At 37.6% G+C, this 24,766-nt stretch overlaps 2 protein-coding genes across 4 annotated transcripts in view; both read left to right on the top strand.

Moving 5' to 3' along the window:
• Positions 1–2,785, top strand: part of itgb6 (integrin subunit beta 6) — a 24,816-nt gene extending 22,031 nt beyond the window's left edge. For both annotated transcript variants that reach the window (XM_015371292.1, XM_015371291.1), the window contains one exon: positions 1,564–2,785. In XM_015371292.1, coding sequence (XP_015226778.1) covers positions 1,564–1,659 — 96 coding nt within the window. In that variant the 3' untranslated portion in view covers positions 1,660–2,785. The remainder of the gene's footprint in view (positions 1–1,563) is intronic.
• A 1,903-nt stretch (positions 2,786–4,688) lies between these two features.
• The window catches only part of pla2r1 (phospholipase A2 receptor 1), a 33,344-nt gene continuing 13,266 nt past the window's right edge, over positions 4,689–24,766 (top strand). The window contains exons 1-18 of one of the 2 annotated variants that reach the window (XM_015371288.1): positions 4,689–4,994; positions 7,933–8,329; positions 8,398–8,571; positions 9,583–9,747; positions 9,916–10,029; positions 10,117–10,266; positions 10,538–10,732; positions 12,926–13,089; positions 13,164–13,274; positions 16,781–16,893; positions 16,988–17,157; positions 17,245–17,450; positions 18,006–18,151; positions 18,585–18,669; positions 18,784–18,919; positions 19,008–19,043; positions 22,750–22,910; positions 24,006–24,070. In XM_015371288.1, the coding sequence (XP_015226774.1) occupies positions 4,956–4,994; positions 7,933–8,329; positions 8,398–8,571; positions 9,583–9,747; positions 9,916–10,029; positions 10,117–10,266; positions 10,538–10,732; positions 12,926–13,089; positions 13,164–13,274; positions 16,781–16,893; positions 16,988–17,157; positions 17,245–17,450; positions 18,006–18,151; positions 18,585–18,669; positions 18,784–18,919; positions 19,008–19,043; positions 22,750–22,910; positions 24,006–24,070 (2,627 nt within the window). In that variant the 5' untranslated portion in view covers positions 4,689–4,955. The remainder of the gene's footprint in view (positions 4,995–7,932; positions 8,330–8,397; positions 8,572–9,582; positions 9,748–9,915; positions 10,030–10,116; positions 10,267–10,537; positions 10,733–12,925; positions 13,090–13,163; positions 13,275–16,780; positions 16,894–16,987; positions 17,158–17,244; positions 17,451–18,005; positions 18,152–18,584; positions 18,670–18,783; positions 18,920–19,007; positions 19,044–22,749; positions 22,911–24,005; positions 24,071–24,766) is intronic. The other variant, XM_015371287.1, reaches the window with a different exon arrangement.

Raw genomic sequence — 24,766 nt, 5'->3', positions numbered from 1 at the left:
TTTCCATGCTTTCAGATTTAGAAAACTTAAGAGTTTTCAGTAAACCTCCTTTGTGAAACGAGCCCCAGACATTTGATAGAAAACTTTTTAAAATGGGTTTGTTTTCTGCCATGACTCTACTCTGTACATTTTCAAAATGGTTAACTTCTCTCTCACTCTATAAACAGGAAGCTAGCCTGCTTTTTTTGCATTCCAACATTACCTAACGCACAGGATCCTCATGATGTTTGAACTCCCAATGGGCTCTATGCAATACTCCACTACTTTCCTGAAGTGTCCTGTCATCACTGGATGAACTGATTAAACTAGGGCTGAATCCCAAGCCGCTCCCTAACCACTAACACCTAACTATCGCAGCTGTGGAAGGCTCCTTGATTAAAGGTGTGGATATAAAAGAGAATGGGTTGGCCTTCCCTCCAACGGAAAAGAAAGCAGTCATTGCTATGGCACCATAGTGACGCACCATGTTCATGGCTGTAGCTCTGTGGCACAGGGTGACATAAAACATCATATTTGCCCCTTGCTAAAACAAATGTATACAGTCAAATATAACTATTTCAAAGATTACCTTTCTTTATTGAATTAATTACAGTTTTTTCATATATCTAACTTGTGATTTTTCGTCAGTGTGATGAAGATACAGCAAACCGGTGGAACTTGCATTTAAATGCAAATTTAAGTGCTGTTATACCTGCTGCCAAATTCCAGCGAGCCTGCACTTAAGGCAGACTCATTGCTTAAGGGCTGAACGGTCCATTCTCCCTACCCACTACGTGGTTTGGGATGGCACAGAATGTGGTGGACCCTCCGCGGGAATGAACAAACTGAGGGTTAGTGCTTTGGGACCAGTTTGGGACTGGGCCTAGGTATGTCTAGCCATTGTCGTCATGGTTACTGATGTAATCAATTTATCCACTAATGACAGACAGGAAACAAAGGAGCTTCTGGATGCAGTGGAGTTGTGCATAGAACCCATCAAGTCCAAGGTTCCACTGTCTATATATTTTTCTATATTTCTCAACGGGAGTGATACTGCCCCCTGGGGGGGTGGGGGGTCGGTGCGGGGTGGTATGGTGTTGCCAACATTTGGCTTGTACAAAGTAAATTTCAACTTTACATTTTAAAATTTCATGGAATCCCAGCTAAAAAAATGATTTTAAAGAAAATCTATAGCTTCCATCACTTAAACCAACAGCACCCTATAGTTTTTTTTTTTTTTTTGTTTTTTTTATTTTGAGGGGGGATTTTTTCGAAAGCCACTAATCTATATTTTACTTGGAGTTACTGAGATTATCTTCATTAGTCCCACATAATAGCCCCATGTTGTGATGCTTTCAATTAATAGAGCATTTTTTAAGTTTGAAAGCTTCCAATGTAGAATGCTAAAAACTTCAGCCTAATCATGAGGGATTTCTGTTTGGAAAAGATGGCTTCTTCTTGACTGACTCCCGTAGCCCATGTTAAAGTAATCGCTCTGTTGGTTTCTGCTCATATAATATGTGGACCTTAAAATTGTTTTTAATCATGTCAAAACAGATTTGTCTTTTCTGTCTTTTTTTCCAGGGGACCAACCCTCTGTTCAAAAGCTCCACATCTACATTTAAAAATGTGACTTATAAAAACACACACAGAAAGGAATGTACGATAAATCACTACTGATGATAAACTGGAGGCATTGAAAGCCATCATCTGACTGCACCTCAGTGCATATGCAGCGCTTTTTAGATACGTTGGTCTGAGATTTAAATAAATAACTTTTCATTCTGTTTTACATCATAGATGATGCAAGATGGTAGAAAAACGTCACAAATGAATTTCTGTTAAAGTGCACTGCTGGTAACATACTGAAAGACACTAAAAGTCAATGTTTCTGCTATGTTAGCTTGGTAAAGAGGGACACACATAAGTGGATAACTACTGAAAAACTGATTCATTGAAATGTTTGTAAATATTGTGTTGTTTTTATGTTTTATTGTGTTTGTTGCTTTATTATAAAGCAAGGCTGAGCCTTTAATAATGCAAACTTTTGTGTTTTTTTTTGTTGTTGTTCTTTTAAGGGAAAACTAATCAAGACTACTTCTTACTGTGAATTACTTGATATGCAGTTTTGATTGAATGTATGTCCTTGTTAGTACTTGACAGCGACAAAAGGTAAAGTTTGATCTTGTCAAACCAGCTGTGTTGTCCTGTTGTCTGATCACACTGCTGTTAAAAAGTTTATATATTTAACGTTTTGAGTTTCTTTTAGCATTTCATTGTCCACTGATTTTTTTTCACTGATCTTGGAATAGATTTGTTTTCAAGGGACTTTAATATGTTAATATTTTTTTTAGGATTGTTTTTCTCTAAATTAAGTTGTCTCTTCCTGTTATTGCATACAGCAAATCTCATGAACTCATGACATGTCGGTCATTTAAAGTGCAAAATATGACCACTATCCTACCACACTGCGTTAGTTATAGAGCTAACTTTAGCCATCAATCCATAACATCCCATAAATTGTCATCAAATAAAATTTTTTTTAAAAAGAAATTTGATTGACAATAAAACGCATACATGGAATAGAATATTTGAAGGTTCCGTTTTGATATATCTAAAATATCAGACTCCTATTCTTTTTTTTAACCAAATGTTTTAATAGAAATTAGAAGCTATTTTTGGTTTTTGAACATAATTCTATGCATATTTAAAACAAAAGCTGAGGTGTCTCAACCTGAAAACCATTTAAAGAAGGACTTTGGTGTGATTCCCTCACAATTATTACAGCACAAGCTAATAAAAAAAAAAAAAAAAAATACATTTAAAACCTTTTTTTTGTAAAAGTCTTTCTGATTAGACTGGCCAATTTATTGTTACACAGGGCTCTGCTGCCTCGGGACGAAATCCAGATGTTGCTCTGCTTCTTTTGTCAGCTTGGCAAATAAAGGTCTTTGGATTTTAAATCTTCCAATACAATGTATATTATGCTTGTGTTGCACAAACACAAAGAAGGGTTATGCCACCTTGCAAGTAACAAAATTTGTTAACTGATTGCATCTCAACACAGCAAAAAGGCATCCAACCTTTCTTTGTCTTCCAGCTGAGGGATCAACATGGAGGTGTGTTACCTTGTCCTTTGCTCTTTTGTGCCTTGACATTTTTTTTTGGTTTTTGTGAATTGGTGCTATTTAAATAAACTGAATGAAATGGCAACTCCGGTGGTTAGTGACTGTGCTTCACAGACCCCTTAGTTTTAATGTATACTTGTACATCAATGGTTTTAAAAAGCTGCGCACAAACTCAACACTTTCAAATGTGGAAGGAACCAAATAATCTATATGTGATAACTGTTGCAGCAGACCATGGGTCAAAATATATTTTAGTGTATATTACAATTATGAAAATAAGATCTTATGAAATGCAAGTTGTGATGGACTGTCGACCCACCCAGTGTGTGCCCCACCTTTCACCCATAGACTGATGGAGAGAGGATGGATTAAAGGCAACAAAAGAGTAAGGAACTGTATAACAGTATTTGTGTTAATTGCGTTTATTTATGTTTTTTTTTTTTGCAACTTTCTTTTATTAACCAGGCATTTACTTTTTAGAATTGATTAAACTTTAATTAGCCGATAGATTATATCTTTGATGAAAACTAATGTTTTTTACAACTGAGGGAAAAGGTGTCTGCAAAACATGATGACATTTGATAAGGAAAGCCACTTTAAATAATCTGAAATATCCCTTTACACCTGCAAAGGAGTACTATTTTTTCATATAGTAATTAATCATACAGCCTAGCTGATGTACATTTACATATATTTAAAAACTTTGATAAACTATCAGTAGAAAACCCTTCGGAAAAAATATTTGTCTCATAGAGTCCCAAGAACAAATAAGGAGTTAAACTATTTATACAGAAAAGATAGTATACCCTTTTTGGTTGGAGTTTAAATCATTGTTATTTGACAAAAATGGCATATCCCCATTTTATTTTGCACACATCAAATCAGGTTAAAATGCTGAAAACTGCCAGCAAAACATGTTCACTTTTATTATCCTGGTGCCTGCAGTTTGGATTATGTACATGAAAACCACCTACCAGCTGCCGCGGCAAACCGCAAGGAGGCGACCGGGCCAGAGGCTGTTGCTGAATGGGATTTCTGAGCGGCTCCGACAGAAATAATATTTGAAGGCAGGATGGTACTGTAATCTGGATGAACTGACTGCACTGATTAAGTTTTCAGGTGGATTTTCCCACTTAAAAACATATTAAAACTACTTTATTCCAACTGATCACAGCAAATATAGCTGCAGGGCAAATAAAGGAAAGGGTAGCTCCGCTCAACTTAGTCCTACTTTTTGACTGCGAAGCGAGAGCACCAAAGCTGCTTCAGCCGGGAGTCAGAACTAAACTGGTGCAAGCAGCAAAAAGGAAGCAGCAGACACGTTTTTGCTGCTGCTGCTGTGTTTGGTGTGAACATAGTTTTAATCAGCTTTCAGGGTGGCCATGGCCACCCCTGGCCCCCCATCTAGCTCCGCCCCAAACCATCAGAGAAGTGTTTGGGAAATTTGTGGATGCTGCTTTCCTCTATATTTAACTACTTTTTTTTTTTTGGGAGGGGGATTGTTGGGAAACCTTTGGTGAAAAAGTTTCCTGTCCCAGTGGAAGGACAGCAGGGCGGCACAGCTGCTGCTGCTGCTGCTGCAACTCCTCCGTCAGACGTGACGTCGCTGCTGGAGGACAAAACTCCGGAGAAAGTTTTCTGGAAGAGAGGAGGGAGAAAAAAAAAGGCAACAGATCCCGAAAACAACTGGAGAATGAGCGCTCACTCTGTGCTCTGCTACATTTCAACCATCTGTCGAAATGTTTCTGCGCTTCTGGCGCTGCGTGGACTCGCTCTCTGCTTTCGTGGCGCTCGCTTGTTTAACTGTGTTGTTTTCTAAAGTCTGTCTGTGTAACCCTGAGGAGGACGATGAGGTCCTGGGGAAAAACCAGCTCGCTGAGCTTTACAGTAAGTTTATTCTCCATCATCCAGCTGCAGAGCGCTTCTTTTCTTTTACAGCCGCATAGATCCACGACGCACAGATTGGCTGCAGTATTGCGTAACTGCGCTGCTTTGTGTTAATGTAGAATATCATGTTCTCTCTGGAGTCATGCATGTGACTATGATATAGATTTAGTTTTTTAAGAGGTAGATTACAAACACAAAGGCAGGACCAGGCTGAAAACAAGCATTTCCTATTTTTCAAAATAAAACGCTCCCTAAGAAAACTAATAAAGCATATCTAACTGGTATATTTCGTCTTGGTAAATTAATATGAGGTTATCAAGTTACAAATATTTATGTTATTTAGCTCAAACGGAGCTGAAAGGAAAGACCCGTGAATAAGGATTTTATTCAGTTTTTTGCTCAAGCTGCTTCAAAGGGACTTATTGGCTATAGGCCTAGAGTAAATAGAGATAAAAGGATTGAGCAGCCAGAGGTCAGAGTTTGACAGTTGTTCTTTGATTGGCTCTGATAAAAGAAGAAGAAAAAACACTAGAAAATAAACATCTAAAATAGGCTAAAAGCATATGCAAAGGATACGCTGGAAAAACATCTATAAAGAAGAAAAACATTCTTAAATGAAGTGTATTTGCCCTTAATTTGAGTACATGTAGGTAAATGAGATAGTTTGCCAATGGAATGAGTGTTTTCCATCTTAGAATAAGACAATCAGATAATATGCACTTGAAATAAGACAGTGGAATTGTTTTTTTTCTTATTTTATATGTAGATTGTCTTTTTCCATTGACAAAATGTCTCACTTTCCTCCTCAATTCAAGAAAAAGTGCACCTATTTTAAGAAAAAAATGTAGATTTTAATTTTTTGCAGTGTATGAACTAATTATTTTCAAATGACCTCTATCAACGTGCCTGGTGCGTTTTTTCTCCTCTTTAATAAGTTATAGTCCAAAGGGGGAAAAATGATGGGCTGGTAAAACCTCAAATAAAGAGAAACATATATTTTTTGTTTGTTTGTTTCATGCTACTTTCTCAATAAGGTAGTTTCTCAAATTGGTCATGATATTTTTCAGAAAATCCAACTCATGTTTACAAATATTTTTATTTGTTCTACTTCATCAGTGTTTATATACATAACCAGATAGTAATTATAATGAAATTATATTAATATATACATTAAATATAAATATTGCATCTCTTTTAAAATCTCATGACATATCAGCTTGCTTATCTCTGATTTGAGTAAGTATGAAATATACTCAAAATGCACAATATAAAATTTGTACATTCATAGAAAATATGTGTTTGGAAATGAGGAGCAATGAACCTTCTCTTTGTTTTGAAAACTTAACCTTGATTTTTTTCTCTTGTTTCTCTTCCTTTCACGGAGCTACCACTGCTATCCTGCCATTAACTCTCCTGTCACATGACAACTGATGTGGTTGCAAGTAGACAAAGTTTAACAAATGGAAATGACAGTGAGAAAAAAAAATTAAATACTAATAGATCACTCAAGCCCATGCTTGTAATTGAAATAAGGAATTTCTCTGCTATTTGTCGATAATGTTAGTGTTAAATAACTTTTAATTTCAGTCTTAGGAGGGACTGAGTCCAAAATCTGGCCAAGGGACAGAGGTCATATAGGATCATCCAATTTACAGGAGTCTTCAGTTACAAGGACTGATTTAAAGATGTTGTAGCAGGGATAAAGTACGTACCACCCGCTGGCCTGTGACACTTAAAGGGCAGCGGTCTCAGAAGACCATTGGGGACAGCTGCTGTGAAAAATTTGTCTCTTTGCTTTATTTAAAGAAAGGTCATAAAGCACCACCAAAATGTCTATTCTTCAAACCCCTTAGCAGAACAGGCTTGATTTACTTTCCTGCACACTTTTGTGAAGTTCTCCAGCACCCCTCACCCCCTGCACATCCTATTATAAATTACTGTGTGAGAAAATGTTGCACTTACATTGAAATAAAATTGGGTGAAGTGCAAACTGCTTCCTGAGGTTGAAAGCTGCCAAAGTTGTTAAAAAATGAAATATTCAGTGGAGATCCAAACAGCTGAGTGAGACACAATTTCTCTGACAATTTGCAAAATTTGAAACTTTTTTTTATGTCATATTTTATGTCAATTAGCTTTACGCTTTGGCACTAATATGTGCTATTTTGAAACATTTAGTTTTAACTCCAATTTGGCAGTAAAAGCAGATTTCTGATGTCCATTTTCCCTTTGAGTCATTATAAATCTCTCTCCAAACACAAGTAATTCAGGATTTTGCTGCACTGTTGCTCTTGCCAGTGAAAACAGAGCAAGGATGTCTGAAAGCTGAAAATACTTTTGGTCTCACAGACATTTGATACCTTATACTTGAAAAACACCCCATTCAAAAACAATTTTCGCTAGCAGCTTGAGCTATAACACAAACAAGTTTAAAACATCTGAATGTAACAGTCTCCAGCAGGCCAATGTGAGCTCAAGTTAAAATGTTTCCTTAAATAATGAACCATGCGTTCTTTTTTTCTCGATTTAGCATAAAGAAATATACAAAAGAAAAAATATACAAAAACGTCAAACTGCTTTGGGAAGAAATGGTTGGCTCATTGCTTTATGTGAAATGCATAATGCTTAGAAACATATTATTTTGGACATCTGGGAAGATTCTCAGTCATCCAAGTCATGGTCAATGCTGAAAAAATGAAGTTTATGCAACTGGACATTTTCTAGAAGACGTTTCACCTCTCATCTAAGAGGCTTTTTCAGTTCTAACTAATGGGGGAGAACCCCGAGATTAATATACTGTAGGTGTAACAAAGAATTAGGGGGAACACTGAGATTAATTATTCTAAATGGAAAATAATGCTATTGTACGTCACACTCATTTAGATTAATTTACTATGTTTAACTGTAATATGTATAGCAACAACCCACTTGACTATCTCAGCTCCCTCTCCCTACAGAAAAGGGCTTCTTCATCCTGGAGAGTGTCCAGCTCAAGCGCTGCGTGACAGTGATCAGCTCATACGTGTTGCTGGTGGACTGCGAGCAACCCACGCGCCGTATGCTGTGGAAGTGGGTCTCCAGGCATAGGCTCTTCAACTTGGGCTCCAGTATGTGCCTAGGCCTTAACATTTCAGAAATAAAAGAGCCATTGGGCATGTTTGAGTGTGACATGAAATATCCAGTGCTATGGTGGCGCTGCATTGGAAACATGCTTTATGGCGCATCAGAGTGGAAGCTGACAGCATCTGGAGGTGTGGTGGTGGTAAAAAAGAATGTGTACTATGAATGGAAGAGACACAACACGCCCAGAGAAGGCCCCTGCTCGCATCCATATGAAGGTAGATGAAGCACTGATTGTATAGAAAGTACTATATTTCTCACTGCTGATGAAATGTTTGGTTTACAGAAACCCACACTCTGTTGGGAAACGCACATGGATATCCTTGTGTTTTTCCTTTTAATTACAACAACAAATGGTACGTGGAGTGTACGACGGAGGGCCGAGAGGATGATCTTCACTGGTGTTCTACCACCGATCGCTACGATCTGTCTGAAAAATGGGGCTTTTGCCCTGTTGAAGGTAACATAACTGCGCAAACTGTCATATTTGCATCTGTTGATGGAGGCAGCACCATAAGTGGGGGTTAACATTGAAACATCTAGGCAAGGGTTGGTTGAAGGGGAGAAAAGCAGGGAGTTTGCCTGCATGAGAAATTAGAATAAATGAAAGATCAAAGAATTTAGGAAGCTTGCCCCAAAACTTTTAACTTCTGTTTGAAGTGCTGGATAATTAATCTCATTCAAGACTTTTTTTATTCTTAATTGATCTTTAAAATGCAATGTTAATTCAAGAAATCCCATCAAATAAAATTATCGTGCTGCGTAGAATCATGATTATTCCACTTGTTTTGAATACCTTTTCTATCAGATTTTGTATTTTATCTTATTAGTCAACCCTTTTTTGCAGTGTAACAAGTTAATCATAGTGTTGCAAACAAAGTTGAGTTTAAAACAAAGATTAAAAACTAAGAACAAGATAAATATTGGGAAAATAGTGGTAAAAACTTTTTGATATCAGAATGTACCGCATTATGTTTCAAATAAATACAGTAAACTGAAAATCAAATTGCTTTCTTCTAGGGCTGTTATGATATGATATTTATCAGAAGTCGATCTTTTATCAGTCAAAAAATGATTATCGGAATATATCAGCCTGCCCCTGAAATTTCCGATATTAGAAAGCTTTTAGAAACCCTTCACTTTTCTTGGTAAATCATTTAGGGGTCAGTTTTTCTCATACATTATGTTAACTAGTGTCTTCTGCTTGATAAATATTACTTGATCAAGCCTTTTCCATCATTCTGCCCTACAAAATAAGTAATAAAAGTATATGTGATTAATGCTAATATCTTCTCGGGTCAATGTCGGTATCGGGAAAATACTCAAAACTGCTAAATCTGTATCGTATAAGAAATGAAAAAGTTGGATTGGGACACGCCTACTTTCTTTACTTGTTAAATTCCTTAAAATCCTTAAAAGTCTCTTTAAATGCCTCATAAATGGCTTAGCTACTACATTTTTGAACTTTTAGTTTCCAGTTGTGAGCACTTCTGGGATTCAAACCAAGAGCTCCAGGCATGCTACCAATTCAACCTGTACACCGTCCTCACCTGGAGTCAGGCGCTGTCCACTTGTCTGGCTCAAGGGGGGAATCTATTGAGCATCACCAGCCTGGCAGAGCACAGGTACATCCGAGGTGGGCATCCCATAGAAATTGTACCATATCACCTTTATTTATGCGGTCAACAACGTGCTGACTTGTACTGAAAAGCTTTTGGGTTTTTACAGGTCTAGTGCTTTAATTGTAATTTACGATGCCACTTGAAGTTGTTTTTTTACTTCTACTTTTTATATGTTGGGTTAGATCGACTGGCAAATTTTGGTGTGATGGTGTGGTTTGGGCTGAACCATCTTAAGGACGGGTACGGATGGAAGTGGTCAGATGGAGCTCCTGTTTCACTAGTGAATTTCACTACAGGTACTGCTTACTTATTAAATCTGCTTCTCAAGTTTCTTACCAACTTCATGTCGAAATAAAAAAGGCTCAACCTTAACTGTTGTTTAGCTCTTGCAGCTGGTCCGCTAGAGACTGACATGCAATGTGGGATATATAATCCTGCCTACGGAGGTCAGTGGCAGAGTCTTTCCTGTGAGTCTGCACTGCCTTACATCTGCAAGAAGACACCAAATAATACCAGCACAGTGGAGCCACTTGGTAAGAACCCTTTAAATCCTAAAGACAGACACTGCTCACTCAAATGTCTGGATGCTTTCCTGCTTCTTCTGGTGGCAGGTATGAGCCTAAGGAGCAGATATTACCCATTTGGTGTTTTTTTATACCTATTGTTGCTCTTGGAGCTAAGATACTTCTCCAGGTGCTGGACAGCTGGAGAGGAAACTTTAAAATTTCGTCTCTGTTCCTGTTGCCCTTTTTGTTGTGCTTGTTTTGCTTCACTTATTGCAAATTTTGCTTCTTCCCCTCTCAGAGAACTGGCAGTACGTCCATACCGAGTGCGCCGATGGCTGGTGGCCTCATAATGGCTTTTGCTACCGCACCCTGGCGGAAAAAGAGGCTGGAAGCTGGGAGGAGTCGTCCCGAGCCTGTGGCTCTCTGGGTGCAAACCTCACCAGTGTACATTCCTTGTCAGAGGTGGAGATGCTGCTTAATCTGCTGGCTAACTGTAAGAGAAATCGACTATATGTTAACAAACATGACAGTTAACATATTGGTTTTAGATAGAAGTTTTCCCAACAGGCAAAAGTTAGGAATTTTATTAAAGTGAGACTCTCCTTTCTGGCATCCTGCAGGACCTTATTAGAAAACATTGCTGCATTTAATTCATTTTTGAATCTTTATTTTTTTTTTTTATCTTCTGGGGTTTTTTATGAGATGTACTTTTAGTTGAAAATCATTCAAGCACAATTGTTCATAAACTCATGGGAAACAGTCCGATTTGTAAAAAAAACAACAAAAAAAACCAAATGAATTATTTGCATAGAGTCAACCAGATCCAACTCCTATAGTTGAATATCTTCAACACAACACAAGGGAGGAGTGGGGGCCTAGTGGTTAGGGAATAGAGCTTGGAATCCTGTGTTTGTTAGTTCGAAACCCACTCCCACAGACATCCACTCTGGGTTTCTGAGCAATGATCCTTCACTCCATCCTGCTTCCCTGGCGCCCCATGATTGCAGTGCACTGCTCACCAAGGGTTAAATACAGAGGCAAAAATCTCCAATGTCAGATTAATAAAGTTCAATTATTATATTTAATATTAAGACATGTTTCTTAGATGATGTTCTTTGCCGTAGGTAGTTATATTTTTAGGTCTTGTATTTTTCTCCACTCTGAGCATTTTTGAGAACATTGTGTATAATTAATTTTATTGATCACAAAACCTGTTGACAGAAAATTGGTTGACATGAGATCACAAGAAAGCATCTAATTTCATTTAGCCAATCATGAAGAAATAGGCTGGTTTTTAAAATTGCCATGTATTCAGTTGCACTGAATACAAAGACATTAACCTTTTCTTTAATCTTGCATTTAAGTACACTGTATATATTTTGTTCTAGAACAGTCAGTATTTACATTTGTTTTATAACCATTTTTCCGTCATGCTTATTCTAAGCGGGGTTGCAAGGGGTGCTGGTGCGTATCTCCAACTGTCTATGGGCGAGAGGCGGGGTACACCCTGGGCAGGTCACTAGTCCATCGCAGAGCAACACAGAGACAAACGACCATTCACACACACTCACGCCTAAGGAGAATTTAGAGAAGTCAATTAACCTAACAGTCATGTTTTTGGACTGTGGGAGGAAGCCAGAGGACCTGGAGAGAACCCACACATATTCAGGGAGAACATGCAAGCTCGATGCAGAAAGACCACAGATCGAGAATCGAACCCAGAACCTTATTGCTGCAAGGCAGCAGTGCTACCCACTGCTAAATGCTCATTTTTATTTGCTGTAATTGCTCTCTGAAATTAATTTTATATTGTGCATTTTAGTCATCTTTCAGCAAACTTCTCACAGGTTTTTGAAGTTTTGGCCCATTCCTTCTAACAGAATTTGTGTTCGCAGTTTGCAGACCACCTTCCTCACATTTTTAAATGTTCCCTCTGGACTAAGACAGGGATTTGTGATGTCCTCTCCAAAAAAAAACTAGCTTCCTTATTTTTAGGCTCATTGTCCCTAAAGAAGATGTTTTAGTGGTTCTTCCTCTCTGAATGGCTCCTACGGCCATGTTGGTAGAAGCTTTCTTTCCTACTTCAGGCAGGACCTTCACGTTCCTTTGACTTTGATTCTGGGTTTTAGACACATTTTAGTCCAAAAATCCAACCACTGAAATGGCATGATGGCCAAATATTTATATAGCTTTATTTTTTTTTGTCTATAACTGTCTGAACAGATGTGTCATGCAGTTGTAGCCAATGATAAACTAGACTTGTGGAGGTCCACAATTTCCCTCCTGTTATCCTGGCTGATTTCCACTGATTCCTCCATGATGGCACGCAAGGAGCTGTATGTCGATAGCATACACCTCCAAAGGGATGCCTCCAGTCAGAGGCTTTCACAGCCATGTTATCATGATAAAGGTTTCTCAAATTGTTTAAACTTATGCTAAAAAATGTATGTGTTAATCATCTCAATTTGATATTCCTAACTGGGCAAAAAAGGAGACATTTGGCCTGATTTAATGTAAAAAAAAAATATATAAATAAAGTTATGTGTCCTTTTTAAGCAGAGTATGTAATATTCTGGTTAAACTTTTCTAAAAGGGAACTTTTATGCAAATTATGCCTTTATCTTATTCAGTATAGTTGCAGTTTAATCGTATTTGCATTCAGATTTTGTTGTTTCCTCATCTGTAGATTCCAGGGAAATTACAGAGGTCTGGATCGGCCTAGTGAAGCAGGGGTCATCACCAGGCATAGAGTGGTCAGATGGTACACCAGTAACTCTGACTCTCTGGGACCAGTATCACCCTCCTACCAACATGTCAGATTCAACTCTTTGTGGCAAAGTGGAGAAAGAGGTAGGACGCTGTGTGTGGGGAGAGAGAAAGAGTGCCCTTTGTTGCTATCCTGAAAAAACTTCTCTTTGTCACAGAAAGGTAACTGGCTTTTAGCCACATGTGACGAGCGACACCCTACTGTGTGCAGAAGGGAAAGCCAGAGTCCAGTTCAGCGTGAAGGAACCTGGGATCAAGGGTGTCCTGCGGTAGGAGACTGAGCAGAAAGTGCTAACTATTCAGCCTGTAGCTACCTGCTGTGTGTTTGGGAGAAAAACAAGTCGAGTCATAGATGGCACGCTATAAGCTTGGCTTAGATTAGGAGGAGGTTACATGACACATTACATGGTTTCACAACATTCCCACTTAAACTGATGAATGCCTGCAGAAAGTCACAGCAGGACAAGCAAATATCATACTTTCAGTGTTTTTTCTCTTTCTTTCTTTCTTTCTTTCTTCTTGGTTGTCTTTTATTATCAAAAGGAAGTTGAGATTATTCTTTGTGACAACTGTTAATGTCTTGAGTTTTCAAGGGAAAAAAAAAAAAAAAACCTCCAAATTATATGTTTACTGTAATAACAGAAAAAAAACATTTTAGAAGAATATTCTAAGCTTTTGAAGACCATCTATATTAAAAAATGTAGAGCTGATTGATGATGTAGAGCTGGTTGAGCGGGGAGCCACAACACAAAAGAGCCACACACCCACTGTAGCTCAACTCTTAGTCCAACAACTTGCCCCTTCAGAAGCACAAAGAGGTGATTCACCCGCCCGCTGACGTATTGTCTGGCATCCGTGGTTCTCCCTGACTCTGTTTACTAAAATATCAGCCTCCTGAGTCATCAGGCTACTTGGTACTCAGGAAAAGGAGGCCAAAAAATTTACCCCAAGGGCATGCTATCAACTGTCATGCTTGAGCAGTCTGTTGATTCTTGCCTGATGTACTGCAAAAAGAAATATGCTTTCTCTGTCTCTTGTGTTGCATTAAGTTCTTTTAAAAAAAAAATAAAAAATTTAGTTCCTGATTAAAAAAAAAAAGCTGTCTCAGAAAAGTTTCTTGATGCAAACGTGAGGGTGAGGGTCTGGATCTCGTAAGGCAGCTGAGAGTTTCAGGCTTTATAGGGGTGAGGGGGCAAAATTTATACCACCTGTCCAAACAGCCTCTTATGTTCCCTTTTAAAATGAGTACAGATATTGCTGAAAGAAGAAACACAGAGGACATTCTTCCTAAATCAGATCTGGGGCTCGTTTCACAAAGCAGGTTTAACAAAAAACTGAAATCCTGAACTCTGAATTGATTTAGCCTGAGGTTGGAAAGTTTTGGGGTTCAGAAAGTCTGCTGTAGGTTAGTTTAATCGCTCTAAGTAGGTCCACTCAGAGTTGAACACATGCGTAACAAGTATGAAAAGTCATTATCAGTAGAGCTTCAATTCAACGGGTCACCATGACGACAGGCAACAGGAAGTGCCTATTTCACACCACTAGAACTAGAGATTTTAATGCATAAATGAAAAACAGCATTACAGCTGCAAAGGAAAGGAAGATGGCGAAGAAGAAGATTGCTGCTAGACATAATGCATTCTTATTTGAACAACTCTATGGCAGGCTGTATTGTACATTTATTTAAAGCATTCTCCTGTCTGTTGTTCAATTTGAAGAACACTAAAATAGGATTCTTCCTGGTCAAAATAAAACTCCTAGATGGAACTTTAATAACAGATTTTATAAATTGCAACTTTGCAGGAGAAACTGAATTTTAGAAAGTAAAGGAAAACAAAATTGTACTAGTAAGACTTATATTTGATATACCTATAAATGTTTACACATTTTAGGTGGCCATTTGGATGTTTATAAGCTTGACAGAAAATGTATTTATGATATCTGAAATACATTTCTTCATAGTCAAAATAATGCAAATGATGCCCAGTAACAATAGGAATATGGAGATGTAAAATTAATTTCTAGATGTCCAGAAGTTTATTCTATGTGAAGAATGTCATTTTGTTTGAAATGTTCATTATAATAAGAAAAAACTGTATTCCAGATATCAGTAATACCATTCAGACAAACTAACAAATATCAATACTGCCTTCCATAGAAGGGAAAATTAGTTTTTTGCTTGAATGGTAGTGGATCAATGTATCTATTTAGGTGAAATCACCTGGCAGCAGGGGAGGATTAAGTCTAAAAACGTTGTTCTAACAGGTAGGACTTGTTCATCATCTCATGGAGTTCCACCTCATTATATGTCTGTCTTCCATTACACAGTAAACACTAAGTGACTGTTTGACTGTGCAGTTGTTTTCTATGATGCTATTGTCACACATCTATGTTATCTTACCAATATAAAGTTCTGTTAAATAATTTTAAAGAAGTATGTTATGCTGCAAATGTGAAGGCGGATAAGGTCTGGATGTATGCGGAACAAAAACATCATGATTGGCTCTAAGGAGAGCGGAGACAGAGGAACTGAGTTTATTGAGGAAAACCTGCTCCTGACCGGGTTAGCTTTAGGGAGAATGTTACTATAGTAACAGAAACAGAGGCTGAGTGAACTCTCTTTGTTATGTTGAAAACTCAGTTTATAGGTTTAGAAAAATTTAGTGTTTTCAGTAAACCTGCTTTGAGAAACAGGCCTCTGAGTTGGTTTAACATGTCAGGACCCGGATAAACATTTATGCTTTCAAACAGAGGCTGCATAAGTCATCGCTGTGATGTTACTTTATGGCATTCAGTGTTAAGTGCTAATTCTTTTGTTTGTTTAGCAGGAGATACAAACATAGTGGTATCACAAAAATTCAAATAAGCTGAAACTTTCAAATATAAAGTCAGAAGATGACTTTTCGAGTATTTTAGTCTAAAACTTAATCATAGCTGGAGCTATCCCATCTAACTGTTTTCATTTCTGCAGTGTCTAGTACTTTAAGCAGGTCTAACCTCTATTAGTTGATCATAACATCAGTTTGCAATTAGTGCTACTTTGAGGTACCAACTCAGTGAGTTAGCCTATTTCTTTCGAATCATGTCAAGTAAAAAAAAACAGAAAATGCTTAAATGTTAGGATTTTTATTATAAGGCTCTTATTCGTTAAATTATCCTTTTGTAATAAGTTCTATTGCTTTTGTTCTTTTCAATTGACAATTTATTAAAACCCTCTTTAAAGAGTTAATCAAGATAATCAGGACTGATCTTAGCTCCTCTCAGTATGTTGTCTGAATTTATCGTTGGAGATGAACTAAGGGTTTGTAGCTACAAACATTGATGCGTAGAGACAACGTCATGTGATTTGACGGAACAGGGATCACCTTACAAGGAAGCAGAATTAAAAGTAGCACTTAATATTCTGAGTGTCACTAAACCTAATGTAAAATCTTCAAGCACATTTTTTAAAAGAAAAAGTGGGTGCTGCCAGGACAAGGTCAAGGTGATTAGATTAGTTATTACTACACTGATTTATCAATAAAGACTTTAACTAATGTATAAAATAAGATTTTAACTCTTGTGACTAAGGATCTCTGTTATCTTGGGCTCTAACGGTTTATTTTCCCACCGTGGAACAATAAGTGTTATTTCTGTTATGTTGCTTTTTTTTGCAATACTGAAATTGTTATTTGTTAAGAAGTCCTCTAGGAGAGGCAATGATGTCTTCTATGAAATTTGTTTGCAAAATCTGTACTTTTATTACTTACTGGATTCTTTTTCACCTTCTTTTTAGGGTTGGAAGAGATATGGTCACTCCTGTTACACAGTAACTAGTCATGAACAGACATTTGAAGAGGCAACGTTAGGATACTACTGCAAGGCTCCTCTCCTCACTCTGGAAAACAGGTAAATCCTTTAGCGGGTTGTCTATTTGGAAAGAAAACAAAACAAAAAAGATTTTTATGTCATTGCTTCTCTTTCTTCATCTTCACTCTGGAAGGTTTGAGCAGGCTTTTATTAACAGTTTGCTAAGTGCAAACGGAACCAACAGCAGCATGTCGTACTGGATCGGCCTCAAGGACGAGGAGGGGAAGGGGGAGTACAGATGGCTTTCTCAGAATGGCTCCTCTCTGCCTCTCACCTTCTCAAACTGGAACAAACATCAGCCAGGTGACCACTTGTTTTCTGGCTAACAGAACTGACTAGTTTAGAAAAGGTTTTGAAGTGAATCTTGCTTCCTTCTCCCTGTTTAACCAGTCAGTTCCGGTGGCTGCGTTGCCATGTCTGGTGGTCCTGCTTTGGGCCACTGGGAGGTGAAAGACTGCAAATCCCACAAGGCTTTGTCAGTGTGTAAAATGAGCAGCAGCCACAATGATGCTGTTCTGACAGGGCGTCACATTGATGCTTACGCCCCCTGTCCTCCAGGCTGGGAATCACACTCTGGACTGCTTCACTGCTTTAAGGTCTGATAGTCTACTTTCTTACCTCTCACTTTGAATGGCAGATTAATATCACATGCCCAGGCTGTTTGTTTTTATAAAGTACTATTTTATCATAATTTACAGTTAAGTTACTATAATTCCTTACTATTACTGAACTGTTACTTATTTATTCATTAAAATAAATTTCTGAAATTAGTCTTAGAGACATTGCGACACAAAGAGCCTGATAGGATTTTCTCTTTTAAGCATTTAATTTTCTAGACAAGAAGTTTTTGACGCTTTTGTTCATTTTTGTTTTAAAAAATGACCGCTGTGAAAAAAGTGATTAACTGGACTGTTTACTAGGGGATATTATGAAAATAGCAATGCCTTATACGAAAAAAAAAAGAAGAGAAATTTGATTTTACTCTTTTGCTTTGGTGACAAAAAATTGTTTTTATAGTAAATATGCTCTTGAATAATGGGTTTTATTTGGATGTTTAATATTTCATATCTAAAAACATCAAATCTCCTGCAACCTAATGCTAGGCATTGCTCCGGTTTAAACTCTGCTGACCTGATGTGCTGCCCCTCTAGGTGTTCCATGATGAGAAAGTCTTGATGAAGCGCTCCTGGGTGGAAGCAGACTTCTTCTGCCAGGCCCTCGGTGCTCAGCTGGCCAGTTTCCAGCACTATGAGGAGCAGTTGTTTGTAAAGCACCTGCTCAGCACCATGTTTGAAGGGTTGGTATAGCTCTTAGAGCATTAGAGTGCTGCAGTATCGGTTTGAGAAGTAATGAATGCATTCTTTCACTTCCTTGGAGCTCAATATGAAGGGTGTTACACCATTACATCCACAAATTCATTTTTAATGGATTCAAAGAGAACAGAAAATAGTCTGAAAATTCTTTAAAGCAAATTGAAGTAATCTAATTAGCTCAACATGTACTTCCTATTAGATTTCTGTAGCAAACAGAGAGGGGGATAGATTCCCAATCATGCTGTGTGTTGCTTTCAAGCCTCTATAGAAAAATTTCAGGGCTGTGTAGTTGGCTCTAACAGTGGCCAGTGTTCTATTTTGTGAGCATTTTTTCAGAAGTGAAATGCATAGCATGTGGGGTTAAATTTCTTGGTTTTCTTTTTTTCTATTTCTCCTTTTTTATGTTAATTTCTTTAGAACAGAAGGCCGCTGGTTCTGGGTTGGTTTGAATAAAAGAGATCCCGAGCAACCTGGAGTCTGGGAGTGGTCCGATGACTCTCCGGTAAGCATGCAGATATGTTTCTGTAGCTTGTAGAAAGCTCACCAGTGCTGTAGCATGAAGGAAACATGCAGTTTTTAGCCTATTTTTTTTTACCAACCATGCCAATTGTTGCAGGTAGTGGCGTCTTTCATTGGAGACAAGAACGAGGAGGATGACAGGAGGGACTGCGCTGTATACAGTGACCTGACCAACACTCTGATGCCACGCCCTTGTGACACCAAACACGAGTGGATCTGCAAGCTGCCCAGAGGTTGCACGTCTTGCACCTTTTCCCACTACAGTTGCATCATATATAATAGAATACAGCTTGATTAAGTGAAGTGTGTTTTGGACCGCAGGTGAAGAACTGAAGAAACCTTACTGGTACACTGAGCGTAAGTGAAACATTTTCATTTGGAACTCTACATGAATTTCACAATTACCTCTGAGCCATTAAAGCAGCTTCAGTATGTTTCTGTTTCCTTAGTGCTAGACTAAAAGGTAGCAGTAGCAGAAAGAACACTGCCAAGAGGCCATTACTGTGAAGAGGCATTATATAAATTCATAACAATCTTCTAAAGCTTTTTTAATTGGATTTTTTTCAGTGTAACAGATAGGATCTGAAAATTTGATTTCTTTCTTTATATTTCTTCAAACTCTAAATAGCTTTGTACAAAAGAACTCAGGCTGTGTCGAAGGTCTGCTCTAACCCCTAAATCCCTCAATCACTATATAGAGCTAGGACTTTATAGTGGACTTTATAGCGAACTCAGTTAACTGACTGTTCGGACAGATGATCCCTATTTTTCACTCCCCGTTGGTCATGTGACTTTCCCTCCTCGCTTGCGCCATCTTTGTCATTTTCCACTGCTGTCGGGCAGCGACAGCCGTAGGCGACATCGGGCCACTGTGACAACAAATCCCATGATGGTATGGAAGGAGAGCTCTCTGTGCAAAGCATTCTGGCATAAATCTGCTCATCCAGTGACCAATAATGATCACTACTTTTCAACGTGCATTTTGGGAAATTTTGAACCCATTACTTTTTCATCCACTAGATGTTCGGACACTCATCTAAAGTGGCGTGACCACCATATAGTGCCCTATATAATGATTATGGCAGACATTCGGACACAGACTCTGAGTCTAATTTTTTACCTAACAAAACAGGCACTTTAAAAGCGTATCCTCCAGTAGAAACTGCCTGTTTTGAATGCTTGCTTAGTGTTTAACTGATTGTAAACACATAGCAGCTATTTCTCTCATAACGTTTAGGGGCTTTTGATGCTAGGTCTGCTTGTCTTTTGTTTAGGGATGCACGATATTGGGATTTTGGCCGATATCCGATATGCCGATATTTAAAAACTAATGTAGCCGATAACCGATACCGATACCGATGTTAAAGCTGGACAAAAATAAGTAGTCATTGAAAATAGCAGTTTTGTTATCCATTTCTGACACTTTGAAAAATAATGTACTCAAATATATTTTCATATGCTATTATCAAATTGATTTTTAAAAACGCGATATCGACCTATTTTACTTTCAAAATCTCATGAAATTTCATCGTTCTGTTACAAATTCTCGTGATATTTTGCAAATTCTTGTGAGATTTTGTTAGTAAAATAGATCGATACCGCGTCAATATATCAACATATAAAAATATGGCAAAATTTCGTGAATTTTTGGGGGATTTTGTAGCATAACGATGACATATAGCAATATTTCATTAGTAAAAGAGATTGATATGGTGTTTTTAAATGGCAATACATCAGCATATGAAGATATTGTGATATTTTAATGTATCAATATTTTTTCCCTCATCTTTAGAAGTTTTTAAGTCTGTAAAAAAGAGGTTTTTGAGGAAGAAGAAGAAGTAGTATTTTTTTTTTTTTTAGACTTTAGAAACTCAGAAGCTGATCAAATATCGGGTTAAATATCGGTGGGGTGGCCGATGTCCGATATTCAGTTTTAAGGCCGATACAGGCCGATACCGATAGGGGGCCGATTATATCGTGCATCCCTACTTTTGTTTATTTAATTTTTTTGCTGTGCAGGGAAATCTTTCTGTGTAGCATTCCTACTCCTTAGTTTTGACATAAGAATAAACAGAAATGCTGTCACATAAAACCATAACCTGTCATTGTTGGTGATTTCCAGGAGCTCGATAATATTTGCGTTAGCTCACAGGCTCCCTTACCAGTCTCTTTTTGATCTGATTAATCCTTATTGAGAATGTATTAGTTTTAAGTTATTACAATAAGGGTTGAACTACCCAAATATATTATTGAGATGTAGAGTGTGAATGCCTAACATTTGCAGTATAATGTTTTACCAAATGTTGCATCCAGAGAGTCTTTACTATCATCCCGTGTCTTTCAGCAGCTGTGACCTCACTAAGTGTCAATGCTAAAATTGAATCCAAGGCTACTTGATAACAGTATTTGTTTAAAAGTGTGTGTGTTCTCAATAATTCAAGAAGTTATCACATCTGTTTCTTTTTTGGCAGGTCCCCTTACCCATTTTTTTTTTTTTTTTGGTCAAACCAAGCAAAATAAATGTCAAATATAAGCTCTGAAGTTACATACAGGAATATTATTGTTTTTTTTTTTTGTCTGTATATCTGTCCTTACTTCCAACATTAATTTTGCTTCTTTTACATGCGCTGTAGTTTTTTTTAAGGTTTTATATCTAAAATTTGCCATGCGTAATATTTAATAAAAATAATATAGTAATATTTGATTTAAATGCATTTTAAAATAATAAGAAGGAGAACTTAGAAAGAAGAACTTAAATTGCTCAAACAAGGCAACAATCAAATTCATTATCTAAGGCAATATGAACCATGTTGAAAATAAACTCAGATGTATTTTATGTGAGACTCAAAGACAGAACAGCTATCCTAAGGGTTTGGCAAAAAGGAAAAAAAAAAAAAAAAACAAGACAAAAAACCCTCCCCTTTAACAAGATACAGTGCAAGGCTCAAAGAAAAGGAGCCAGAAAAATTGAAAGTCCCTGATTGAATGTCCTCTCTCTGGAAAGGAAAAATAGAAAATCCCCCCAAAAAGTAAAAAAACAAACAAACAATCCACTGGACTTTGTTTCCAAATTTCAAGACGTTTCTCTTCCTGGATGGAAACCTCAATGCAAATTGAACCACACGATTTCCACAAAAAACAGAAGGATTAGTCAGTTTTAAATGGCAGCAGTAGGTTTGTCAGTAGCTCCACCTTTACACAAATTATGGTTAAACAAAAATGCACTTTATGGTTAAACAAAGATGCACTGATGTACTTTATGAGGAGAATGAAAACATTGATAATATAGTAAAAGAAGAAGGGAGACAGACTGGCTGTAAGTAGGTGAGTGAATATAGTAAATAAATCTTTGCTTTTATCACAAATATAATCAGGTTCTGTATAGATATTTGTAGCCCATGTTAACACATTGCCTTGGATGCAGTCTATTGCCTCTCATAATTAATTAAACAATTATTTTCTCCAAGCAAAAAATAGAAAAACAATATAACTATGACAAGAAAGTGGAAGAATTTTTAGATACTTTCTTACAGATGAACAACCAGTAATTCCCATTGGTTACTGTTGTGTTCAGCTGCTCGCAACACGCCTGTCTATGTTTATCTTTTAAATTTTTCAAGACTCTTTTTAGTTCTGGGAATATAATATTAGTGTTTCAACCTCTAAATACTTGGCAGTAAGTGTGTCTGAATTGCATGTTCCCTACTGATAACAATTAGCTACATTTAGTTTCCTTCTTCTTCTGCCTTCGTACTGCAAAATCCTGGCATTATTCTTGGAAAGCATTCTGCAGGGTAGGTTGGTTTCACTTCTAGAAAAATCATGATCCAGGATTGATTGATAGGAGGCATCATGTCTAAAAGAGAGCTGTGGACGTTTATGTGCCTGGTTGTTTTTATCCTGAAGATAATATGTTGCAAGAGATATTGCCTTGGGCCCCATATTGTATTAATAGAGAGTTTACCTGGTGTGATACATGGCTTCATGGTGTCTTTATAGTAAATCTAGGTAAATACAAGGCCCTCCTACATATTTGACATTGTGGTGTTTTTTCTGCCTCCAGAGAGCCAGGCCTGGGTGTTTTACCGTGGAGCTGAGTACTTGCTGGCTAACCAGCTTTACAGCTGGCACACAGTGTCTTTGGCTTGTCAGATGATGGGAGCCTACCTTCTGTCCATTCACTCCAGGGAAGAGTCGCAATTCATCAAGGAGCGCTTACGACGGGTTTGTTATTGGCCTTCTTCATAGACTGATTAACCCTGACAGGATACCACCTGTATATATCTGTAAACCACTATTTATGATTGTTTTGCTTCTACATTTCAATACTACCCTGTCAGTGTATTTTGAATCAAAGTAGAACATATCATAAGTTGTTTAGGCTTAAAATAAACAGCTACAAAAAAATAAACGTTTGAAACTTTTACAATCTTAAATCGCTTTATATGAAAATCTAAATAATCATAGATGTTTTTTAACTGATTGAATAGAAACGCAGTCAGTCTGATTGAATCAGAGAGGCTTGCTGCCTCTGAAAGCCATTATGAAGTTCGCACTCATTGGAAAATCAGCAAGAATGTAGACAGTTACGCTTACTTGTCATACGACCTGTGATGTTTGAGCTAAGACATCTCTTACTTGTGGAAACTTGCTGAAGTCCATATATATAGAGGGGTCAGAAGCTATACCAACACAAAGACATCAGTTGTGTTGGTATGTGTTATGACGGGCACCGTCAACTTAATTAAGCGTATACAAGTGTGCAGGTGCCTGTCTCTGACTGGTTCCTAGAGGATGACGGAGACGTCCTATTGGTGGAGGTGACAAATATAAAAGCTGCTGTTACCTCCATGTAGAGTCTGTAAGAGTGAACTGCCGTTTATGTTTGCTTAGTTTTTCATGTTTTTCTTAATTATGGAGATACGTATTTGTCATTTGGTCTGTTTACTTTTAATTAACTTTCAATTAATATTCGGATAGTTTCCCTTTGTTGTTTTTGGCATTGTAACTCTGAAGCCATATGCTCCATTTGTAACTTCTTAATCAAAAATACATATTTTTTAAAGTAAATAACATGATAAAATCTTTGTGTGAGTTGGCTGCGTGGGATCTGGAGAGGACAGATCCTTCATGCCATGATCTGGTCACCCTTAGACGGGTCGTAACATATGGCTCGTGAGGGGGATTATTAGAAACAAAACCATTAGTAAGGCGAGGAGTAATTGGTGTGTCTGAATGGGACCTGTGATCTTTCAGGTGTGGGACAATGATTTACTTTGGAGGAGAATATAACTGATATAGTTTTTGCTCTTTTCACAGTTCTCCCTGGGGCCGAGAAGCTGGTGGATTGGGCTTTCCTTTGGCCCACCAGGAGAGGAGGTCAGGTGTGTGACATTTGTTAAATATCTTTTCTGCTAAAATATTGTGTAAACAGATTTGTCAACAATAGTCGCCCTGGTCAGCAAACACAACAATGACCTTGGGTTACTTGATTTTCAGGTAAGACATGCCGAGCTTGTGATGCAATTTCTTTCAGTCTTGTCCGGTTTACAAACAAAAAGAGTAATTACCCACAATGTTATGATTGTGGGTTTTTTTTTTTTTTTTTTTTACTTCTACTAGCAAAAACAAGTCATGCTTCTGCAATTTTCTTGTCTGAAGTGTTAAATAAAACAATAACCCAGTGTATTACGTCATGTTCATTTTGGTTCGATCCTCCATGCTCCAAGTTTTCAAGATGGGAACATAGATAAAAGGCCTGCTCAAGTCAAACGTTCTTCTCGGAAAGCTGGATGTCCCTGACTAGCCCTAATATAAAATAAAGAATGGCTGCCATGTGCTGTTTGTTGAACAAAGTGTTTGTGTGCCTTTCTGATGGTTTGTATCAGATTGAACCTGGTGGAATGTAAAACATAGAGGTTAAACTAAAAAGAGAAGTAGGGGGAAAAAACATCCGCTTTGGATAAATGAAAGAACAAAAGCTATGAAAATAAAATGTTAATGCCCTTCCTTCCTTCCTTCCTTCCTTCCTTCCTTCCTTCCTTCCTTCCTTCCTTCCTTCCTTCCTTCCTTCCTTCCTT

Source organism: Cyprinodon variegatus, unplaced genomic scaffold (genome assembly GCF_000732505.1).
Source record: "Cyprinodon variegatus isolate N-32 unplaced genomic scaffold, C_variegatus-1.0 Scaffold55, whole genome shotgun sequence".
Lineage (NCBI taxonomy): Eukaryota > Metazoa > Chordata > Actinopteri > Cyprinodontiformes > Cyprinodontidae > Cyprinodon > Cyprinodon variegatus.
The sequence above is the reverse complement of the archived record's forward strand: the minus strand, read 5'-3'. Positions and strand labels throughout refer to the sequence as shown.